Source organism: Alligator sinensis, unplaced genomic scaffold (genome assembly GCF_000455745.1).
Source record: "Alligator sinensis unplaced genomic scaffold, ASM45574v1 scaffold366_1, whole genome shotgun sequence".
Lineage (NCBI taxonomy): Eukaryota > Metazoa > Chordata > Crocodylia > Alligatoridae > Alligator > Alligator sinensis.
In genome coordinates, this window is record NW_005841851.1 from 2,064,687 (window position 1) to 2,087,080 (window position 22,394).

Sequence of the window (22,394 nt, forward strand, 5' to 3'; positions counted from 1 at the left end):
GTTCAGAATACTGGTTGCATGTACGTAATGAACCCCTGGGACTGTTCCCAGGATCTCTGGAGCTAAATACACAAGCCTCTCTGGCTCTGGCTAAGGCACTATGGCCTGTAACCAGAGGCCATAGCAGGTCTGTAACACTCTTTATGCAAGCCTGCCATTGGGGGAAGCAAAGGTCTGCACTGATAATGCAGGCTGTGCTCTCCATGCCAGTTCCCACTGCATAACCTGGGGCTGTTTCTCATTCTTACCCAGGCACTCTGATCAGCATCCTGGAGAAGCTGCTCTCCCAGAAGGCAGAGTCAGATCACCCAGGGCGCTTGGTCCTCGAGGCAGCACATGGCAATGCTGCAAAGGTCCGGGACCTGGTGCAGAAGTACCCTGACAAGGCAAGGTCCAGGGGGCATTTATTGCCTGGCTGTAAAGCCTCTGCAAAAGGGCGGGGGCAGGGGACAGAGGGGTGTGCAGCTAAACCCTTATGTAAGCTACAAACAGCTGGCGAGTGATTTTTGCTTGAACTGAAGATTACATTTGCATATTTCGTAGCCTAAATTAATTACTCTAAATCCGTGCTGGAGTTAAGTACTCACAGCCAGTTTCTGAAGCTGGCTGCTCCCAGGGGTTATTCTCCTCGCAGAAGGGCTGACTCCAGAGCAGAGCTAGGCATGTTCGTACTCAACACAAGCGCCGTGCATGGCAGGACAGCCGAGTCCCAGAGCTCCCCTGGGGGCCCAGAGGTGGCAGCTGCAGCACCTGCCCCTGAGTTGGGAGGCTCTGGTTCCCCAGTGGGCAGAACTCCCCTGGGTCTGCTCAGGTGCTCAGCTGGAAGCATTGTCCAGTGGCTAGAGCAGGGGGTGGGGAGTTGGGGGATCTGGGGGCTGTGTGCTGTCAGCTGGCTGGAGCTGTAACCTCTAGTGAGCCCCTGAATCTTGTCTGATTGTGACAGAAGGAGACATCTGTTCAAAGTGCCAATCCCAGCATCATTTACATGAATGCAGAACTATTCTACTGTAGCAATATGCCCTGTAGCCGGGGCCTGGACCTCATAGTCTGGATCCTTGGGTTCTGTTCTTGCCTCTGTTACTGACTTGCTGTGTGACCTTGGGCACATCACATTGCATCTCTGAGCCTCAGGTCCTTTATCTCAGGATCACCACACCTTTCTGCCTGTGCAAATATCTGCTGATGACAGAGGCTACACAAGATGCTCCTTCTATGCATATGTGCTGAGGCCCCCTGCAGTACATGCATAATCTGTATGAGTTGTGGCTGGCGTGCAAGTACAGCTACAGGGGTGTTTCTGAATGACTTGGGCAGTGCTTTTACAGCCAGGAGCCAGGCTGTTGAGCTCTCCTCTCCTCTGATCCCTCCCCCACTCAAAGAGGACCCAGCTGCTTTAGCAAGGGGTAGAGTCTGCAAATCAGAAACGAGAGAGCAGGATGCTTCAGCACAGTGTGCTTGGAGGGGAGCATAAATTATGGCAAGGCTATAACCCAGGGGCGGGCAGTTATTTTGGGCAGAGGGCCACTTACTGAGTTTTGGCAAGCCATCGAGGGCCACATGATAGGAAGCCAGGGGCAGAAAAATATTAATTTTCTAAATTTTTTAGGGGCCCTGCAGGCCAGATAGAATGGCCTGGCAAGCCAAATCCAGCCCCCGGGCTGCATTTTGCCCACCCCTGCTATAACCACATGGCCAGGGAGGACAGATTGATGGACCAACAGCAGTGCTGGAATCTGTTCTATGGGGAGATTAGCAATGTTGAGCGCCAAGGTCTGATTTAATGGTTTGCCGGACCATTATTTTTGCTTGTTATCTATCCACAAAGCTGACCAGGCCAGTAGAGATGATGAGTGGACCTGTAATGAAATATAAGAAGTATCCAGGCACCTGTGACTGGGCCTAATGCGTCTGCAGTGAGTGAGCATCAGGGGTCAGGAATAGTCTCACTTTATCTCAAGACCTTAGGTCTGCATTTCTCTTTTGCCAGTTTTTTCTAACTGGCGAGAGACAAATGGAATTGAAAGCTGGCTAAGCAAAGACAGGGAGTGTTAGTCTCAATCCATCCTCACCTAGACTACTTTCTTAGCAGCACTGCCCAAGAAGAAACCCTGCCTGACCTGCTCCTGTGACCAATGCATAGGTTTAACTGCAGAAAAACTCCCTTTGCTGTACTTGCCAGGGCACTGAGGCTTTGCCAGCTCCCCAGTCACTCCCCCTGGGCCAGTCATTGATTTCATTACCTTCCTTGCCCTCCTGTCTTGGCCTTGCATACAGTGCTCTTTTGTTCACCAGCTCTTTTAATCCTTAAAAATCTTGTAGCAGCAGCTTAGTCCTATGATTCACCATCCACACACTGTACCCAGTATGGAGACCAGGGTGACTTAAAATACTTTGCACGTATAAGGGGCTTGGTGTCACCAAAGCCCTATGCATTATTTCATCTTCCCCTCCTGTATGAGAGAGGGAGCCATGGTCAGGTACTGTCAGCATGGTCCCAGAGAGAGTTGGCATGAGAGGAGGGATTAGAGCCCGGATGTTCCTGGCTTTCCAGGTATATGCTAGCCCTGCTCTCTAGTCAATGCAAAGTGCTGTCCTCCTACAGCCCAGGGATACGCTGAACAGGAATTGCTTTTTCTTTTGCATTTGTACAGCACCCAGTGCAGTGGGGCCTCTTAGTGCTTCTGGGCACCACTGTACTGCAGCTAGCCATGGACTCACTCTGCCATCTGGTTACACAGAGAGCAATGCTGCCTCGGGGTCTGAGAGCTGGGGTTTCCAGAGCACAGTCTCCTGGAACAACTCTGTGCCTTGTTCTTTCTGCTCTCATAGGTCGACATTAAGAACCAGGGCAGAACTGCGCTCCAGGTGGCAGCCCACCTGGGCCGGGTGGAGGCTGTGAAGATCTTACTCCAAGCTCATGCCAGCATTGACCTGAGAGATGAAGAGGGGGATGCGGCACTGCATTATGCAGCTTTTGGGTAGGAACCAAGTCATGACCTCACTGACTCTCTCTGCTGATGGCCAGAGGCTCAGCTGTAAATGAGGACAGAGCTGGAGCTGAACCAGCAGCCCAGAGAGGTGGGAGCAGGCACAGAGCTATGGCAGGCTCAGAATTTGGCCCTACAATGCCAGGGGCCACAGGGTGGTTTTGTGAAGCACTGATCCCCAGGGGAAAGTCAGTTCTCCACGGTACAGTCTCCTTGGGACTAAATGAGGATTTGGGAATGTGAAAGGAAGCAGATGATGGAGCTTTCTTGGGTTCCTATTACAAAAATGTATTTGCAGTCCAGAGAAAAAAACAAGGCTGAATTCTGCCCTCTGCTACCCTGCTGGCAATCCAGACCAGCTCCATCAAGGCCAGTAGGACCATGACCACCCTGGCTCTTCGCCAGGATAACAGTCTGGGCTCCTACTAGGCAAGCTTTTTAATTGGAGGTGGGATAGAAAACAAGTGCAAGAACCAAGACAGGATGTTGCCTTGGAGAAAGAGAAATGACATCCCATGATCTTGGCATCCCGTTTCTCTCTCCTTCTGAAATCAGGAACCAAGCGGAGGTCGCCCGTTTGCTCATGAGCAAAGGGGCCAATGCTGACCTGCTAAATAATGCAAAGTGCACAGCCCTGTACGTTGCAGTCAACAAAGGATTCATGGAGGTGGTGCGGGCCCTTTGTGAGCATGGCTGTGACGTCAACCTCCCGGTAGGCCATTTCACTTTTATGCCTCTTGTGGCTGCAGGCTTTTTTTCGACCTATGTTGAATATGATGTTAGATGCCCAGCATTTAATGGTGTACCTTCCTGTTGAACGCGGCACAAGCAAAATGCACCCTGGACTTTGGCGTGGAGCATTCTGCTCCTGCGCCTTCCCGGTATTCCAGGCTGCAGCCATTTTGCTACACACAGAAATGTGCAGACAAAACAGTTAGACTGGCATCCTCTGAAAGTGATCCAGGGCTTGCGTCTGTCTCTGCCCCCTGCCTTCACTGGGTCCTTGGGAGTGGTGTATTTGACCAGAGGCTTTGTGACGTAACCAAGGCTGTGCTGTGACTTCTTCTGGCAGGACTCATATGGCGACACCCCCCTGCATTATGCCATCACCACAGACTTCAAAGGCATCATTGAGATCCTCACAGAAGTACCGAACATTGATTTCACTGTCCAGAATCGCCAGGGCTTTAACCCACTGCACCATGCGGCTCTGAAAGGAAACAAGCTGTGAGTGACAAGAAACTTCCTGCATCCTGCTTTGTCCGGGCTGCAACTGATGTCCCTGGGACAGGAGTGGGGAAGGGATAGGAGGTGAGGGGTGGCCTGGGACAGCCAGGGTGCTCTCCCCATATGCGGTGGGGCAGATGCCTGGGAGCCATTCGCAGATCAGCACTGATAGGGGAAGTCACCATCTGTCACAAGGTCTCAAGCAAATTCCCTGCTTTGCTGGGGATCAGTGCAGCACCACAGCTGTGATCGCAGCGGCAAATTCCATGTGCTGGGAGGCCACTGTTCTCCCAGGGTAAAGGGATGGGAAGGAAAAGCCTTTGGAGGAGATGCCTGAATGCCAAGGACATGGAATTATACAGAGCAGCAGACCTGCTCCAGCAGACTTCAGCTTGCTCAAAAAGACCTTCCCCTTCCATTTGGCCCTGCCCCAGAGTGAGTCTCCTCTCCTGTGGGTTCAGGAAGGAGATCCCTTCCTCAAAGAGCTGAGATCCCTGACAGAAAATGCAGGCTGGCTGATCCCATTCCCCACCACCACCCATGGAAGCCTTCCCAGTTGCATGCTTGATGCCTACATTTAAAACCTTTGGAGCAATTTAATATTCTGTATGTTTGTCTGGCAGCCAGAGCCTAGTGCAAGTGCCACTCCAGGCCCAGCATCAGCTACGTACGTTGACAGATGAGACTGAGGTCAAGTGCATACCAGGAAGTTTTGCTGGTTAAAGGGCTGGTTCTTAGACAGCAAAAAGCACCAAGGTAGATGCAGTCAGAAAAATCCCTTTGTTGGTCCCTTACTCCACTTGGGGAGCTAGTATAAATAGCATCTCCACTAGTTGGAGTTGTACCAGCCAAGCCCTTCCAGCAGAAAGAATGGCGCTCTTTCCTCTCATCTTTTCCCAAGACTGAGAGATTCTTATAAACGTCAGGATAAGGACAAAAAATAATTCTGTTGACATCTCTGAAGTCCAAGAGAAACATTTCCTAATGCCTGGCACTCAGAGATGGGTTCATTGAGATGTTGGTTATGACGTTTGTATGGCCCTGAAGAGACATCAATATCCACTTCTCAGAGAGGGCAGAAAAGCTGAGGGGGAAAATGTACTAAATTGCTGATGCTAGAGCAAAGGTAAAACATGCAGCCCCTTGAAAGTAAGGCATAGAAACTGTTCGCTTTGCTCTGATTTTTTGCTTCCCATGGTTTATAAAAAGAACCAACCTATCGCTATGAGGTTTCTCGTACCCAAGAAACTCATCAGCTGGTTCCTCCGCTATTTTAGTGGTAGGCAGATAGTTATCTGGTAAAAAATTCCACATAGAATTTAATACCCCAAACTAGATGAGTGCACAGGGCTGAATTCACTGCTGGTGTGAACAGCTGCAGTTTTAGAGCCAACAGAGCTATGTCGAACTGGTATCGGCAAAAATGTGGCCTTTGGTGTCCTTGTCCTTTTAAAAAGGAAAAGGACACCAAACGTTGAGGAGCTGAAACACCCTTCCCAAAGGACTCTGTGCACTGAGGCTTCTTTACTTTGGTAGAAGAGAAGCTGCTTTTCTGCTTGCTGCCTCCTGCAAAAGGAGAATGTTCCTTATGCTTCTGTATTTACTGGGTCAAACCATGGGGAGTGGTTCTGCAGTGTATACTCCTCCTGTGCCTCTGTCCTATAGGTGGGTGAGGTTTATTACCTTAAAACTCCTTTCCCTGCCCTCAGTCTCTCTCCCCACCTCAATCCTCCAGCTACCCGTACTGACCCTAACTTCAAATCCTGTGGTGAGCTCTCACTGTGCCTCCACAGTCTTGGTTAGGATAACAAGGGGAAAGACTAGGGCTGTGTGAAATTTCAGCAGCCGTTTTGTTTTGGAGGTGCAGAATCAAAAATGGAAGGCTTTGAAACGTTTCAGAGCCGGGCTTGGAGGGAAACAAGGAGAGGGAGGGGAAGGAAAGGGGGAAGGACTGCTCTGATAGTGACATCTAGCTCCAGGTTCGATTCCCCAGCTCTCTGATCACTTCCCCCAGCTCTTCCTGGGGGCACGGCCCCCAGATCTGCGTGCAGGGTTTCAGTAGGCTGGGGCCAGTGGCCATTGCTTGGTGCAGCCAGCGCCGAGCACCGGGAAGACTGTGGTGCTACCACTAGCCCCAGCCTGCAACGGCAGCCTTTTGAAACCCAGCACACGGATCCGGTGGCCGTGCTGCCTGGGAAATGCTGGGGGAATGATCAGAGTGGTGGGGAATCAAACAGGGAACTGGGGAATTGAACCAGGGGCTGGAGAAACGAACAGGTTGGCTGGGGAATCAAACCCGTTTTGCACAGCGCTAGGAAAGACTGGACTGAATTTGCCCTGGGTGTGTTGTGCAGGTTAGGGAAAGTGCCACTATAGATACAAACAGGCATTGTGAGCTTATCCCAAGCTATTAAAGAAAAATCAAGGGCCCTTGCTGGGCTCTTCTAACTCAGTATGCAAGATGGAGCTCAATCAGCCTCAGCCACAGACTCCTTTATCGTCTTAGGAGCGTTCATAAACAATGAGCAGAGGAAGCAGGTTGGTCTCTTCTGCATCACTTGCCTTCCTGGTAAGTAATACTCTGTCCTCTGGTTCTACTTCTTGTCTCCCCAGTGCCATAAAGAAGATCCTGGCAAGAGCCCGGCAGTTGGTCGATGCTAAGAAAGAAGATGGCTTCACCGCCCTGCATCTCGCTGCCCTCAACAACCACAAGGAAGTGGCAGAAATCTTGATTAAAGAGGTAAAGAACTGTCCTGAGAAGCAGCAGGTGGATGTGTCAGGTCACTGCCACCTCTCTGGCATTGTTCTGCAGGGAGATTTGTGTTGTGTGGGGCTTAGAATAGAGAAGCTGGGACTGCCTAGACAGTGGCAGGGAGTGGAGTATCGTAAACTGAAACAAGGAGTTAGAGTTGGTTGGGAGTCTGTGTGTCTAGGGGTTCGGGAGCAGAGGAAAGGACACCCCGGAAATTCCCTGGGATGTGGCTAACACCATTGTCCAACCCCTGCTCTGCCTCATGAATGCTATAGGTGCTGGGCAGCTCTCCCAGTGTCCCTCTCTTCTCTCTTGTGAAACATTTCTAAGGGCCTCCATCCTGCCCTGTTCTACAATAACAAGAACCATAAATCATTTTGCTCCCCAGAGCTCTCATTTTCAGGCTACCCCTGATGAGATGCTTTTCTGGCCCCTTGGGGGCAGTGCTCTCTAACCATGAGAGCAGGGAATTGCAAGTCAGGAAATGAATCCAAGTTTTGCCAGACTTCAGCACAGCCAAGGCCTCAGGCCTGTGTTCCCACCTTTGGGAAACAGCATTGCAGAAAGCAGTGGCTAGATCTGGGACTCCAGGGATTGGGTTGCAACTGGCACCAGCCTATTCTCATGCCTTGATTTCCCCATCTGTACAGCAATGCATACCTAGGTACAGTGGTACCATCTTGGACTGATGATGGGCACTGATGCCTCAGAACGAGTCCACAGTGCTTGTTACCAGAGCAGTCTCCTTGAGGAGAGGACTGTAGCAGGATGATTTCATTGTTTCTGGTACAATCCCCTTGTTAAACCACCTGCTCCTTAAAGGCCGACTGTATTTCTAATTCCACCCTTTGCAGTCTCAGTGCAGGGGCAGAATAGCCCGCTGGGCCCAGCGCAGGGTAACCTCTCCCAAGGGGCTAGCGTGTTTGCTGTGTCCTGTCTGTCGCAGCAGGGAGCTTTTCCTATTATTCTCTCCAAGGGCTTGTGGGAAACTGAAGCACACAAAGCAATTGGGGGTCTGCCTTGCTTTGTAATGCTAAGGAGCTAGTCTTTGACTGCCTGTCTGGATTCATCCCAGCCTTCCACATGCGAGAGTCTAGCAGTTTACTAGCTGTCACATCCAGATCCTTTCCAGCCAGGAAAGTGATTTCCTTTGAACAGTCCTTGCGCTTGTTTGTGTCTGGTCCAGCCAGTGCTTTAGCACCTGACTGTCCCGACTCCTGGTCTGGTGGCCGGATCACTTTGCAACTCCCCTGGGGAACGCTATATCCCTCTGGGAACTGCAGTGTGCAACTGCCTTTGCTGCTCTTGCACTGAGAGAGGGTTGAGGCAGGTCCCCTCCCTGAAGCATGCAGCCAGTTTGCCTGCTGCTTTGCAGTGACCCATCTGCTGGGCTATTTCCTTTCTTCAAGGGCCGCTGTGATGTAAACCTCAGGAACAACCGGAACCAGACCCCGCTGCACCTGGCCGTCACACAGGGGAACGTGGAGATGGTGCAGCTGCTGGTCAGCGAAGGCAGCGATGTCAATGCTGAGGATGAGGATGGGGACACGGCCATGCACATTGTCCTGGAGCGGCAGCAGCTCATGTCCATCATGTTGGAGGAACAGGAAGGGAATGAGGGACAGTCACTCTTCTCCATGGTGAGGGACGGGGGTGTTGCCTGATGTCACTGGAATGACCCTGAACAGTCACACAAGGAGAGGGGAGATGGTCTCCTAAGGTTTATTTCCAGCCCAGAGTGGGATTGGGGGAGAGTGTGCTTTATCCTAGAATAACCCAGTGGCCTAGGGGTCTGGATGCTTGTTTGGGTCCTGGGAAATTTGTCTTGGAGACCCGGGTTTGGAAGAAAGCCATGAATCTTGGTCTCCAAAGGCTGCTTGTGGTAGGAGGGGGCTGCCCCAAAGCAGCTAGACTGCAAACTCTCTGTACGTGCATCTTGCAGGCCTGAGAACTGAGGCCAGGTGTTCAGGACCTTACCCACGATGAGGGCCCCTGCAAGGCTTAACAAAGACTGTTTCTCTCCCTTGCTCAGCTAAAGGCATCAGGCTTCCTTGGGAACACAGAGCTGAATGTTGGCTCTGCAATTGCCTGTTACTTGGCACAAGAAGGAGCGGACATTAATTACGCCAACCACAGGGGAAAGTCTCCTCTGGACCTCATCACAGATGGCCGAATAATCCTGATCATCAAGAACTTCGCCCAGAAATTCAGGTAGACTGTAGAGCAGAACCCATCTCTTCCCCCCTGAGCCTATAACCACAAGTCATACCACTCCCAAGGAGCCCTACCTCTGGCCAGGCTACGAGCACCCCACCCCTGCTGCAGTTGATTTCAGTGATGGGTGGTCACTTAGTTCCAGGAGGAGCTCAATGCCTGGCAAAATCAGGGTGAGGTCAGAACTTGCCGTCAGTCACCAGCCTGTGGCATCTCCCTGCTGCCAGTCTGACCCCTTCTAGTTTCTAGCAAGCTGGATGTTGGCACTGCATCTGCAGGCTCATGTTCGAGTCAAGACCAGTAGCTCAAGTGGCCAAGAGCCTCTCATTTCTCTAACCAGGGGCAGTACTGCACGTAAGGCCAGCCTCCTACTGCACCTCTCTGCCATACCATCTGCAACGCATCCTTTTGTAGTTCCTCTGCTCTATTCCTCATCTCTCATACCTGGGGGTGGAAGTGAGTTTCTGAGCCTCTCATCACTGGTGCTGACCTTTTGCAGGGCACTTCTGGGTTTCATTCTACTCTGTCACACAGCCAGCCCAACCAAAGGGCAGGAGGAGAGGAACCCCAAATACAGAGGCCTCTCAGCTCGAACAGTAGCTGGACAGTGTCCATTTTTGAGCTGGAAAAAAAAGCGTGATCCCTGCAGCAGCAAATAGAGCTGTCATCACCCAAAAGCACCACTGCCATCTCTGTTGCCATCCAGTCCCTCTCTTCTCCCTCTATAGACCAAGCCAGTGCCCCAGCTAAGGGCATCTCCATCCCCATAAGCAGAGCCCCACCAGCTCACAGCAGCCCAGGAGCTGCTGCTCAGTGTGCATAGAGCACCTGCCCGTACCTCTCATGATGCGATGGGTGGGGTGAGGGCCCTGAGGAGAGGCTGTCCAGCTGCCTCCTGCATCCCCGGGGCACCTCCAGCCAGTGGGGATGCCACAGCACCACATATCTGATTCCATATTCCCCACTGCAGGGAACAGCAAGTGTCTCTGGACAGTGTAACAGTGCCCTGCAGCCTACGCAGGGTGCACACCACCCCCAACACCATGACCAACCTCAGCGTGTCAAGCATGGCTGCCCCCACCGAGTGCCTGGTCTGCTCGGAGCTGGCCCTGCTCATCCACTTCTTCCCCTGTCAGCACAGCATCGTTTGTGAAGGTAGGTCGCTGTTCACTCTGCCCACGTGCCCTTGTATGGGCTCTGAGTCCCATGACTCAGTGTCATGGGTCAGGGCTCTCAGGCATCCGACCCAGAGCAACCCCAGTGTAGTTGCAGCAATGTCCTTGTAGATGCAATGCCTGAGGGCATGTGAGGCATGTTATCCATGATTACTATTGGCTTGATGGATTGGGGATCTAGGCAGCCTGTCCAGTGGTTACAGCTGCCCTGGGCAATTTAGAGAGATGGCTGGTTGCCTCCCCTTCAGCCAGTGAGACTTTCTCCAGCAAAACAGGTTAGAGGGTTCATTCCCCCTCTGGCTTGCATTCTCTGTTTCTGTCTGAATGATATTAGCAGAGATCTGCTCAATTGTGCCCATTAGCCTGCTCCTCACCTGCATTCCTTGATCTGGCTATGGGAAATTGGGTTGGAATCCTATCCCGCTCCCTTTGAGCAACCACAGCCCTGAGGTTCAAGTCACAGGGGCGGAGTGTGTCATGGCCAGCATGGGAACCTGGCCAGGGAGGGGTCAGAGGTGTTTGATACTGTTGGGGCAGGGCAGATTAAACAAAAGGACCAAGATGTAGCTCAGGGAGAAGTTGACATTCCCAGTGCCTTGCAAACATTGTCTCAGGCAGTTCCCAGATTGATTTAAATGCCTGTGAGACCGTTCCTGGCTTTGGGGCTTGTCCAAGTCCCCAGGGTTTAGCTGTAACCTCTTTTCTCATCTTGCTCTCGGCAGAATGCTCCCGGAGGATGAAGAAGTGCATCAAATGTCAAGTGACAATAACCAAAAAACTCAAACAAGGTACGTTCCCTGCATCTTGCCATGCAAGACCCTGCAAGAGGCCCTTGCCCACATGTGCTCAGGCAGCCTCCAGACCAATTGGCCCCTCTGAAACGAGCTTGAGAAGGGACCCTCTACCCGATCCCCAGGGCTGGTCACCATACCTTCCCGCCCAGCTGGTCTCAGTTGATGTTCCAGGGGTGGAGCTGTCTCTCACCTCTTGAGGCAGCTGCCCCAAACCAGGATAGGGGCCCCCCCTATCCGCAGGTCGTTGCCTGTGCCCTCTCCCTGGCTGTGCTGTGCATCGATAGTAGTTGTCTGGCTCCCAGACTGTTAATGCAGCCTCTTCCTCCAGAGATAGTTTCACGTTGGAAATGTGCACAATGGAAAGCATTGCTGTATGCAAGAGACTTGTTTTACCTTTGTTCTGTGAAGGTATTTGAAACCCCAGTCAGCCTGCAGGGGCCAAGCAAGCAGGGTTGGGCCTGGCCAGCTGCCTAGGGACAGTCAGGGTCAGTTGCCCTAACAAGGATCCTCTCACACTGAGCCCAGATCTCTGCAACTTTGGACAGGGAGCATCTTCCATTCTCAGACCAGAGGATGGTACATTCTCCTGTACCAGGGGCAGCAGGTTGGTTCTGTGCCATGTGGCAGCAGAGTCCTGCTAGCCCTGGCATTCATCTGTGCTGTCCGGTGTAACATCCATGACCAGGTGTGGCTGCCCCAGTGTACCTCAGGCTGGACCACAAGGACACAGTCCTCTGTATGTGTGTGTGGACAGGAATGGCAAGCTCTGCTGCTGCTGCTTAGTATCTTTTGCCATTGAGTTGACACCAGACTGTGGTTTTATGTGTGGGCACCGCTGCCAACTGGCTGCCTGGGTGAAGGTGCAGCCAAGAATCTGTTACCAGGTGTTGGGTATGTGCAGCTGGCAAGGGCAGAAATCCCAGCTGGGAACAGTTGTGCTGCAGTGTCCTGAGGTCATGTACTAATAGGCCGGAGAAACCTATCATTGCTGCTTTGCTGGATGATGTAGAATTCAGGCGGGCAAGACAGGGCAGCAAGAGGCATCAAAGCAGAGTCTCACCCTGCCCAAGACCAGGATCTCGCACAAAGTTTCCAGTCAGTGCAGCAGAGACCTGTCAGAATAGCAGAGCTTCTAGGTAACTCAGCAGGACCCCATCATTGGCATAACTGCGGTGTCCTCTCAGAGCACCTCTTCCCAAAATCCCTTACCAGCTTGAATACTCTGGGGTCTCTTCCCTCACCACTGCCATGCCACCCTCGTGGTGGTGAGACAAGGAGCAATGCAACGCAGTTGTATTGGAGCTGGAGAGCAGTGCTGCATCCAGCTGACACCAGGTGGAAGGTGCTAACACCCAGGCTGGCATGTGCCCGGAACAGAGTTTTTTCCTCTAGTCTAAATTAAGCTCAGTGTCTCTGCAATTTTGCTCTGAACTTCACACAGAAAGCGGATTAAGGGACCCTCCCCAGTTCTATCATTTTGATTCCTAGGGGGTCAAATGAGAGGAACGTAGGCAGGCATCCAGGGCCTGGCAGGCGAGAGCAGAGATTGCGAAGGCCACTGCAAACAGGATGTGGAGCTCAGGGCAGTGGTGGGGCCTGCTGCCTTGTCAGAAAGCGGTCTAGACTGAGCTCATTACTGCTGCAAAGGGCAGGGCCCAGAGTCCAAGGTGGAAAGGAGGATAGATGCTCTGGCCACTAACTTGCTCTCTGTTCCCCACAGACAGCACAGAGGTGGAGTGCAGCCCTAGCACAGAGTCCACAGACCAGCAGAAGCTGATGGAAGAGCTGCAGAGCCGCTACCGTCAGATGGAGGAGCGCATCACCTGCCCCATCTGCATTGACAACCAGATCAAGCTGATCTTCCAGTGTGGCCACGGCTCCTGTCCCGAGTGCAGCGCAGCCCTCAACGTCTGCCCCATCTGCCGGCAGCCCATCCGGGAGCGGATCCAGATCTTCGTCTGAGGTCACACACACCCGCCCCTCTGCCTGCCACCCCTTCCCTCTCCCGTGCGTGCAGCTGGGAAGCGCAGGACCCATCCCGCACTCTGAACCAGAGCGAGTTGCTCGCACACCTGGCTCAGGAGGTGAGGTGGGGAGCCCAGTGGAGGTAGAAAGAGCCCTTCTTCCCACAGCTCCTGCTGCCATTAGGGAAGGCACAGCAGTGACGGACAAGCAGCACGATGCTGAGGATGGGACAGGGCAGGAGACCAGAGAGGAGACCTAGAGGTTTCCACAGGCAGCCCTCCTAAGGACAGCCCACTCAGGGGACAGCCTCTTGTCTGGTTCCTTGTGCTGGGGCAGGTTCACGGCCTGATACAACTCTGGCAGGAGAAATGGCACAGAAGCCCTCCGCACTGCACGGCAGGCTGTAGCAAAGCAGTGCTCTCGCACTTCACACTAGGAGGCCTCTGTTGGGATTGGGCCTTGCTGTGTGCTCTCCCACGGGGCGCTCAGGCATGGGGGCCAATGAGACAATGTGCGCTCACTCCTCCCTGCTGGGCTGGACACGTGTTGATTTGGGTTGGCTGCAGAGTCTGGACTGAACATTTTCTGGAGACGGAGCGTGTGCCTTAGAGAAGAAGCAGCGATCCTTTCTTGGAGACAATATATTGCTGCAACAAGTATTTTTACCTCTAAGTGACACTCCTCTGCTATCAATGTACTCTTCTGTTTTTTTGCAGTTAAATGTCCAGAGACTCTGAGCTTTCTATCCACAATGCCAAAGGCAGGTGTCTGATATTCCAAACCAAGTGTAAAAGGAAATAAAGAGTAATAAAATCCAACTAATAAGGTGGGGGAAAAGGCAAATTTGTTTTTTTTTTCTTTTTTTGGTGTGGGAACCAAATTTAATTAAAAAAAAAAAAATTATATCGTACTAATCATTGAAAGAAATGTGCACATAATAGGTTAAATCTTGAGGTCAGACTGATTCCAATTCGGTGGCATTTTCTAAGCTGTTGATTTGGGAAGAAACATCATCCAATGAACTTTCACCCTTACAGTAACTGTATTCGACTGGTGGCACCCAAACAGCATGTGTGTGTGTGTGCATGCGCAGAGCTTTATCGCTCAGCTAACTGCACGCCACATCTTTTTTGTTACAACCCGAACACAATGTTTTGAACCATGTAATGTAAAGCAACAGAGGACCAATACTGAGCTATGGTGTGCAGCCACCGACATGCCCAAGATCACACCGGGCGTCTGCGGTGGTGCACAGCACAACTCCCAGCTGACTGCAAAATGCAGCAGGCCATTCTCCAGGGTTGGGTTTCTCTCTCTGGTTTAGTAGAAGTTTTTGTTAGGAGCTGATTTTTAGACCACAAAAGAGCCCTCTGAGAAGGCCTGCCGCAGCTCCGTTCTCCCCAGCTCCCTCTTTTTGGTCAAACCTCCAGGAGGTCTTTATTAGGAAAGTGGGCCACTCTGCGGTTTCTTTTGTGCATATGTTCTCTCTCATTCTTTCCCTGGCAGGTCCTATTCTCTTCCAGTTGGGAGCCTGGTATTTGCATTGGCAGCTGGTTTTGTTAGCTGTTTTTGTGCAGCTGGATTTGAGGAGAAAGTCTTTTCTGTGAACCTGCCTTTGCTCCAGGCCACTCAGGGACATGAGCTGCAAAGAAATCTGCCTCCAGGTCTCTCAGCCTATTTTAAGCCTTGTGACTCCAGAGCTTTGCCCCACATCAGCACGGCTGCCCTCATGCAGGCAATCAAGGCTGTTGTTTCCTTAGTGGGACGCGGGGTCCCTGACTCAGTGCAAACACCTCGCCCTGTCTGTGCTAGAGACTTGGGTGCTCGTGGCTGGAATTAGACCAAGCCCCTTGCACAGCCAAGTCCCTGGGCTTCTCTTCGCCCTCCGAAGCTCTAAGGTTGGCCTCTGCTTGCAGCATGAAATTGAGTGTGGTCTCCTCTTCTTCATCCCTCCCCCATCCTCTTCCTAATCCTCGAATTAAAATGAATTGTCCTACTGTTTCCCTAGCAAGCTGAATGATGAGGTTTGCAGGCTGCTGAACAAAAGAGCATATTCACAGCTTTCAGAGGAGATGCTGGGTGTCTCCAGCTCTGAAGGACAGTCGGAGGCAGCAGAGGTGAGCCACACCGAGGATTGCATTGTCATCACCGCTGTGAGAAATTCTGAGCTCCTCTCAGAAGCGTACAGGATGGAAAAACTCACAGCACGGTCAGGAGATTCCTGTCCTGGAAACACCATTACAGTGGGCAGGGGCTGTTTGTCTCATGCCACTGGCTTCCACACTGATGCCTGGGAAACCGGAGCCTGGTGGCTTGTCTAGACTAAGACTTTGCAGCATAGCTACAGCTGCTTTGGTGCCAGTGTCATGGGATGTCCACACAGTGGACCAGAGTACAGCACTGTCCCTTAAAATGTGTAGCATGAGTGTGCAAACTGTGTTTTGCCCTAGTCTATGCCAAAAAGCTGCCATGGGCACAAACCCCACAGGGCCTAAAAATGTGAACAATCCTCTGCTAAAGGCCCTAGGGGACTATGAGATTAGGTCCTTGTTTCTACCAGCATCTAGCATCTCCCCTTGCTGCTGGTTGGTGAAGAACTCTTGCCTTCTGCGTGCCAGAAAAGGGCTGTGTAGTGCCCCCCAAATGCATGTTGCTGTAGGGCAGGCTCAGTAATAAATACAGGATATATTGCTGCTTCAAGTGGCCTGCAGCTGAGAACCAAGCTTTCCCTGAGTTTAACCCTGCCTCCTCTCTTCCCCTATCATAACACAGCTGGATTTTTGGAGAGAGCTTAACCCCAGGCAAAGAGGAAGTTCCTGTCCTTACCAGGGACAGGGTTGCCTGAGAAGTGACTTGTCTCATTAAAGAGGTCAACCCTGCAAACGCAATGCATTCCCGACGCAGCTGCCTGGGGTCCAACAGCCATGGAGCCGAGAGCTTTAGCTCCATCTAGCTGTCCCTGTTCCACCACATGCTGTTCCATAAGCTTAAACTCAAATGCCAGTGAGAGTTAAGCCCATGTTACCATGTCCTTGTTGCTGTTTTAACCTGCCTTAGCTAAAGCATGGGTGAAGCCGAGCTAAGATTAATGCACTTTTTTACTGCACACCATATGCAGTCTAAGTGGTGCTGCAGTGGGCAAAGACGCTCTCCATCCGGTGCAGCTGCCACTTAGCAGGGAAGGGGGCTGCCGGCAGAGAGTTTCCTTAAAGGGCCTGAGCTGGGGTGTTTGCTCTCCTGTGTGACACGGCAGTACCTGAGTTTGTTAACCAGCTGGGCATGCTGACAGCCTCCAGTCTTCTTCTCAGCACTTGGGGGAAGTAGCATTCCCCAGCTAAGATGTTTCTAGCCATGTCTGTTGCTTTCAACATCTGGGCACTGAGGAGCTTGAGAAAAAGCAACAGCTAGACTTCATTATGCAAGGGCTAGCAGTTGAACCACTGAATCTACCAAGCAGTTTTAAATCTGGGCATGGTACATTTGCTTTGCATCCTTGAAACAAGCAGCTAACAAAGCAAAGCTAGCAGGGGAGTAAGGCCCTGCTGGACTCTGTTGTCCCTTGTGGTCCAGATGACAACAATCCTTGCACGTCTGGGAGTAGCACCTGAGCATCCCTCTGGGTCAAGGAAGGAGCAGGGTGAAGTGAACTCAGGGAAAGCACTGTTCTCACCTGCTCCTTCCCTCTTGTGTATGTGGCTTCAAGCACTTCATCCCAGAGCTCTCTGGGCTATCTTCACACATGCCCTGTGAGTCCCTTGTATGTAGTGCCCTGGCAGTAATGGAGTGGCCAGGGCAGCTCCTCCCCACCCAGTTGCATGTTGCCTTTCTCCTCCCTGCTTCCTGGCTCCCTGCAGAGGAAAATCACTGAATGGAATCTGGCTGAATAAGAGCAGCCGCTGGACTCGCCCTCTCCTGGACTCCAGCTGTTGTACAAATGTCTGTACAAGCGCCTTGCACAGCTCAGTTCCAGGGGAGTACAAGGCTCGCATTATCCAGCCTGCCCCCCTGCTCCTTGGAAGATGCTGAGATTATAGACAGGTGTTCCCTGGGTTAATCTCCAAATGGGCATTGCTTGGCACCCCCCACTCAACAGCCCTACTGTGGCTCTTGGTATATAAAGTTAGTGCTGGTGGAAAGTGCTGCATGTACATCCGCAGAGCACGAAGGTAGCTCAGTGGTCTGGATCCAAGCGCCAGGGGGAACTCTCCACTGCTGTGAGTGGGTCTGGTGTTAATCCTTCATCCACATGAGGGTGCCTGATCTTGAAGCATGGTCTACTATTGTTCACCCCCATGTGAAGAAGTTTGAGGCAAGCAGAGGCCAAGAAGGAAGGCAAGCTGGTTGCCTCTTCTCACCACTTCCTTGGGGAGGGATCCGCGGTATCCTCAGCCATCCATCTCACTTCTGCGAGTATCACTAGGGGAACAGTGAGGGTTGTGTTTTTGGCAATGAGGACTCTTGTGCAGCAGTGACTGGGACTGATGCCTACCAGGCTCATTGTGGGATGGTAATGATCCTGGATTCTTGATGACTAACAGGATTTAAGGAGTCCAGTATGGAGCCCCTTAGCCGTGGTGGCTTGTGTGCATCTGAGCCAAGTGCTGGGATTGGCGAGCCGCTGTCTCCAAGCCCGTTGCATCCTTGGGTTTTATTTTACTGTCCAAGTTTGTCTCTCCTCCATTCAGTGCTAAGTAGCAGCTTTGGCTCCACAGCCTGGGTGCAGCCTGCCTCCATCTGGGAAGGTCAGGCACAACCCGTCCCATCTCCCCTACCAGCTCCGGAAATGCAATCTTTGGAACGTGCTGCTGATGGGGTTGTGGGGGAGGAGGTCTGCTTACAGCTTCCTTTCCCAGCACAATGTCTGGGCTCCCAGGAGCATTTCCTCCCCGAGTCAGAGATCCTATATGAGGCCAAAGGGCTCGGGCTCTGTCCCAGCTGCCCCTCTCTACCCATTTTGAACTCCCCGGTGCCTCCAAAAGGGGAAGGACAGCATAATGTTTTGGAGCTCCTGGTCTGATGCCGCAGCCCCTCAGCTATGCCTCCCACCCTGGGCTGAACCTGGGCTGGGCTTCCCCAGTCCCCTGACCTCCATGAGCTGACTGAGATGCAGGAGGAGGAAGAAATGTCTCATCTTCTCCCCCTTTGTGGCTGGGTGCTGCACAGAAGTATTGCAAGAGACCTGTACTGAGGGCCGGGATGAGCTGGGAGTGGTGCGTGGGGCCTGGTGCACAGCGCTTCTCCCTGCATGCTGCCAGACAGGTTTGTTTGGGAGCTGTCCAGAAGGAGCTGGCACTGGCTGTAGCATTTCCTGATGTAACACTAAAGGATGCTGACAATAATCCACTTAAGCCAGAGCATGTCTAGTTGGAGCTACAAGCTGCGTGTGGGAGCTTTGCCATACGCTAGGCATTGTCCATCACGCTGCCGCACCAAGCCCCAGCAGACGGGTGGGAAAGTAAGAGCAACGGGAAACCTTGCCACTTGCATCTCTTCTCGACCGTTTTATTTCTGCCAAGCATGAATCTTGCTGTCGAGGCTGCTACGTTTGTCCTACGCAGTGTCTTAGAAAATATCCCCGAAAAGCCTCCAGATGAAGCCCAGGATCCCCCCACAGGGTTGCTCACAGCAGGGAGGCAAGGGCTGTGCAGGCCATCGACACACCCAGGTTGGTTCTCTCTCCCCTTCTCCCCACGTGGCTTCTCTCATCTGTAACATGTTCCAGCACCCCTGTGACTCCAGCCATTGTTGCCAGGAATATTTTTCTGTCCCAACATAGCCGGTCTGATGGTTCTGGCGCACAGGCCAAACCAAATATCCAGACGTGAGAACTGAAAGCCTCCTACATTCAACAGAGGGATGAATTGAGAAAACAGCCATGCTTTGCACTTACCCAACTTGCTTGCACGCTTTGCACTTACCTGCTTGCTTGATCTCCTGGGGCCTCACAATACCTGTCAATGCAAGGGGAATATTGTCAGCCCCGGGCTGCTCAGTAGTTGAGGGACTTGCCCCAAATTGCACAGCAAGCTACTGCCAAAATCAACCTTAGGCATCTTTGACTTCCAGCTCCTACCCCAGGAGGCTCTGCCATGCAGGAAGAAATCCTGGGAGCTGGTCTGGATCAGCCAAAGCAGGGGCTGGACGCTGCAGTACGTGGGCACGCATGTGGCATTGAGCAGGGATACTCACCGAGTTCCTTGAAGGCTGTTCATAATAAATGGAGAAAGCAGATATCAGAGGAGCCCTGCCAATTCTTTTTTCAAAGTCATTGCAGGACAGTGGGGTGCTTGCAATGGATTTGCACCCTGGGTCGTCACAGATGTCTATGGGAGAGACCTTCTGCACTAATTTAACAAGCAGTGTTAGTGTGGGAACTTCCTTCTGTGTCATGTCATGGGCTGCACCTCCTGGGTGGATCCCAAGCAGAATCTGCAGGGAAGAATCCAGATGCAGAGCGAGACAGCAGGTGCTCACAGTGCTGCGATCCCTTGCAGCTTGGTGAGTGTCCAAATAAAACCTCCAGATAACCTAGAAAAAAAGAGCTTTCTGCCTCTGACTCGCCTGGCGCCCCACTTACTGCCATAGTAACCAAGATTTGTCTTGGCCGTGTCGTCCAGCTGATTCCTGAGCAAATGTTTGGCTTCGATGGAAAAAGTTCTAAAATCATCCTGCAGGCAGCAGCTGGCCGGAGCCACGCACGCAGAGCTGGCACCTGCTCCAGTGCCCCCTGCCCCAGCAGCAAGAAAGGAGGGGCACCTGCTTTCCAAGAATGACTTTCACATTAAGCTGTGAGTCACACACTTCCCATGCAGCAGATCGTAACCTCCTTTCTACTTCCCCGGTAGGCGCGTGTCCCTAAATGGCACCAAGGGAATGGAAGAGCCCTGCATCTAAATTTTCTCATAGACCCATCTGAGGCCAGAGTGGGTGGAACTGAGAAGTAGCAAGAGCTTCTCCCCTGGCCAGAACTGTTCAGAGGATCACCACTAAGGTGCATAAAAAAGTCTTGGTTGTGTTCAGCTGTAGTCTTTCCTTGCACAGCCCGTAATCAGAAGCAGTCAGCTCCTCCAGAGCACTCACAGGACCCTAAATCAAAATGCCAGCTGCAAACTCAGCTGTTCTTTAGTCCCAGAGCCATACCTTGCACATGATCCTGCTATTCTCTCAGACGGGACCAAGCAAACCCCTGCTCCCAGCACCCCTAGACTTCACAGCTATTTAAGATACAAATCTAGATTGTGTATGAATCTGAGCCTGCATAGTCCTCTTTGTAGTCGGACATTGCAGTGGTCCAGGCACTGTCCCCTGGGTGGTAAAAAAGTCTTAGATTCAAGGTTATACTTTTACCACACACTTGAAGGTGGTAATAACCTGGTTTATTACCTCTGTGGCCATAATCTGTCTTAAAGCCAAACCAATTTGACCTTAGAGAAGCCTCCGCTTACTCACCTCAGCACCTTGCTTGCAGGAAAGCAAGGGATCCTAGGCAGCTTTGTAAAGCTGGTGGTGTAACACTCAGCACTTAGTGCCTGTTCTGTTATGCCTTGATACACTCCAGGAGATGAACAAATGCCCTTAGGGAGCCAGGTAAAGCCCTACCTGCCACATGGTGTGTTGAATGTACTGTTGAATGCACAGTTTAGACCCCATGTCATCCAGCTGGCCTTGCCAAAATCAACTCCTGGCAACCCAGGCAGTAACAACTGTAGATTGTGATAACTTGCTAGTGATTTCTTCTGCTTCAATCAATTGACAGTGTTCCCTTCTTGTTGCTTTGTTCATGTTTCTTGGATATGTGCATCTTCTTATTTCACCTCTCCTTGGTTTGTCTACAGCTACTGGAGAACTGACCCAATCTGCAGGTTCTTGCACTTTCAGTTTAACTCCAGTTGATCCATTCAGTGTCTCCTTCCTTCCCCCATCCCTCCCCTGGGCTTTGTATGAGGGCCATGTGTTACAGGGAATACCTGTGAGCTTTTTGCTATGTTGTGTTTACCTGACAAGTACCCTAAACCTACAACACACCTGTATTTACAATACACCGCATGCTCCTGGGTAACGCACTAAGGCTAGGTACGGGCATTCGAAAAGCCCAAGGCAGAATTGACCTAAGTTACACAACTTAAGCAGTGTAGTTTAGATCTGTAGCAAACAGAGCACACTTTTGCCCTTTGGTTGGGTGGCGACGGGGGGGGTTCAAATCTTGAATTGGGTTCTGCCACTTTTAAACTAGTCCAGGTGTGCTGAACTTCTGCTCTGTTATGGGTATAGGCCAGATTCCAGCCACTTATACCAGTAAGAGTGTAATGTCTGTACCTGGCCTAAGTGAAAGGTTAGGGAGGGGATAAGGAAAGTAACCCTGCCTTTACTGAAGGGACATCTTCAAACTGCTGCCAAGGCAGGTATTGTCCACAGCAAACCCAGCTGTGAAGGCTCTGGGACTGTGCTGTGCTGGTAGGGAAACCAAGAGTGCTGCACAAAGATCCTTCTACACTCAGCTGCCATGCTAGCTTACAGTCACTTATTCTCCTGTGCCTCGTCCTGAGACTGGTCTGGCCAAGAGGAGCCAACAGAGTCACGTGCTTTCTGGCTAAGACGTTCAAAAGGGACTAATGCTTTTTTTGACAGCACAGACATGCATTACAGAAGATGCTCTGTTTTGAAACATCTTCTACTGAACCTTCATGCAATGAGGTTTCAGATTTTCACCCAGTTGGCCAGTTTTAAACAGTCTGCAGCTGTGTAATTGTGTTTGGTCATAGCTATAGCCTGCTTTCTGTGGCCAGACTGGGCAAAAATTGTCACTTCTGTCTGCACCCTGAGATGAGCAGCTGAAGAGGTCTCTCCGAGTCCTGACTGCCTGGAGCCGACACTGCCTTGCACGGCTGGGCCCTCTGGTTGTGCACCCTTCAAAAAAAAAACCTACTAGACCCTTCTGGCAATCCCAGTCTGTGTTGCTCTCACTATAAAACTTCCAGATCCCCATAAAAACCCCAAAGAGCCTGCAGGACACAAGTACCAACATCCACTGAGCAGGGAGTTGCTGTTTACTTCCATCCGAGCTTTTGTGAACTTGCTAACTGAAAACCTCTGCAGCAAAGACGTTCATGTGGCCTTCAGCCTAGCAAGCTCATTTTTCACCCTGCTCCCAGAGACAGCCTCTGACAAATGCCTGCTCTCCTAGCCCTCAGCATCCCCTAATGAAGCGTTCCAAGCCCATGAGGCCAGCTCCTGGATTACTTTTTTCTTTCTTCCCTCCCCTTCCCCCCCCCCCCCAATT

At 51.8% G+C, this 22,394-nt stretch overlaps 2 protein-coding genes across 7 annotated transcripts in view; both read left to right on the top strand.

The window, feature by feature from the left end:
• The window catches only part of MIB2 (mindbomb E3 ubiquitin protein ligase 2), an 80,949-nt gene extending 61,006 nt beyond the window's left edge, over nucleotides 1-19,943 (top strand). The window contains exons 9-20 of one of the 5 annotated variants that reach the window (XR_003095575.1): nucleotides 253-386; nucleotides 2,830-2,978; nucleotides 3,543-3,699; nucleotides 4,060-4,214; nucleotides 6,828-6,954; nucleotides 8,376-8,606; nucleotides 8,999-9,177; nucleotides 10,151-10,335; nucleotides 11,078-11,143; nucleotides 12,870-13,112; nucleotides 15,123-15,231; nucleotides 15,887-19,941. Coding sequence is in view for 3 of the 5 variants with exons in the window: in XM_025211498.1 (XP_025067283.1) it covers nucleotides 253-386; nucleotides 2,830-2,978; nucleotides 3,543-3,699; nucleotides 4,060-4,214; nucleotides 6,828-6,954; nucleotides 8,376-8,606; nucleotides 8,999-9,177; nucleotides 10,151-10,335; nucleotides 11,078-11,143; nucleotides 12,870-13,111 (1,625 nt within the window). In the remaining 2 variants the exon portion in view is untranslated. Of the gene's footprint in view, nucleotides 1-252; nucleotides 387-2,829; nucleotides 2,979-3,542; nucleotides 3,700-4,059; nucleotides 4,215-6,827; nucleotides 6,955-8,375; nucleotides 8,607-8,998; nucleotides 9,178-10,150; nucleotides 10,336-11,077; nucleotides 11,144-12,869; nucleotides 13,113-15,122 lie in introns of all 5 variants that reach the window. The other 4 variants (XR_003095576.1, XM_025211498.1, XM_025211505.1 and 1 more) reach the window with 4 other exon arrangements.
• MMP23B (matrix metallopeptidase 23B) overlaps nucleotides 15,159-22,394 on the top strand; it is a 28,114-nt gene continuing 20,878 nt past the window's right edge. Inside the window, exons 1-2 of one of the 2 annotated variants that reach the window (XM_025211518.1) lie at nucleotides 15,159-15,231; nucleotides 19,960-20,105. The gene's annotated coding sequence lies outside the window, so the exon portion shown is untranslated. Of the gene's footprint in view, nucleotides 15,232-19,877; nucleotides 19,903-19,959; nucleotides 20,106-22,394 lie in introns of those variants that run through there. The other variant, XM_025211524.1, reaches the window with a different exon arrangement.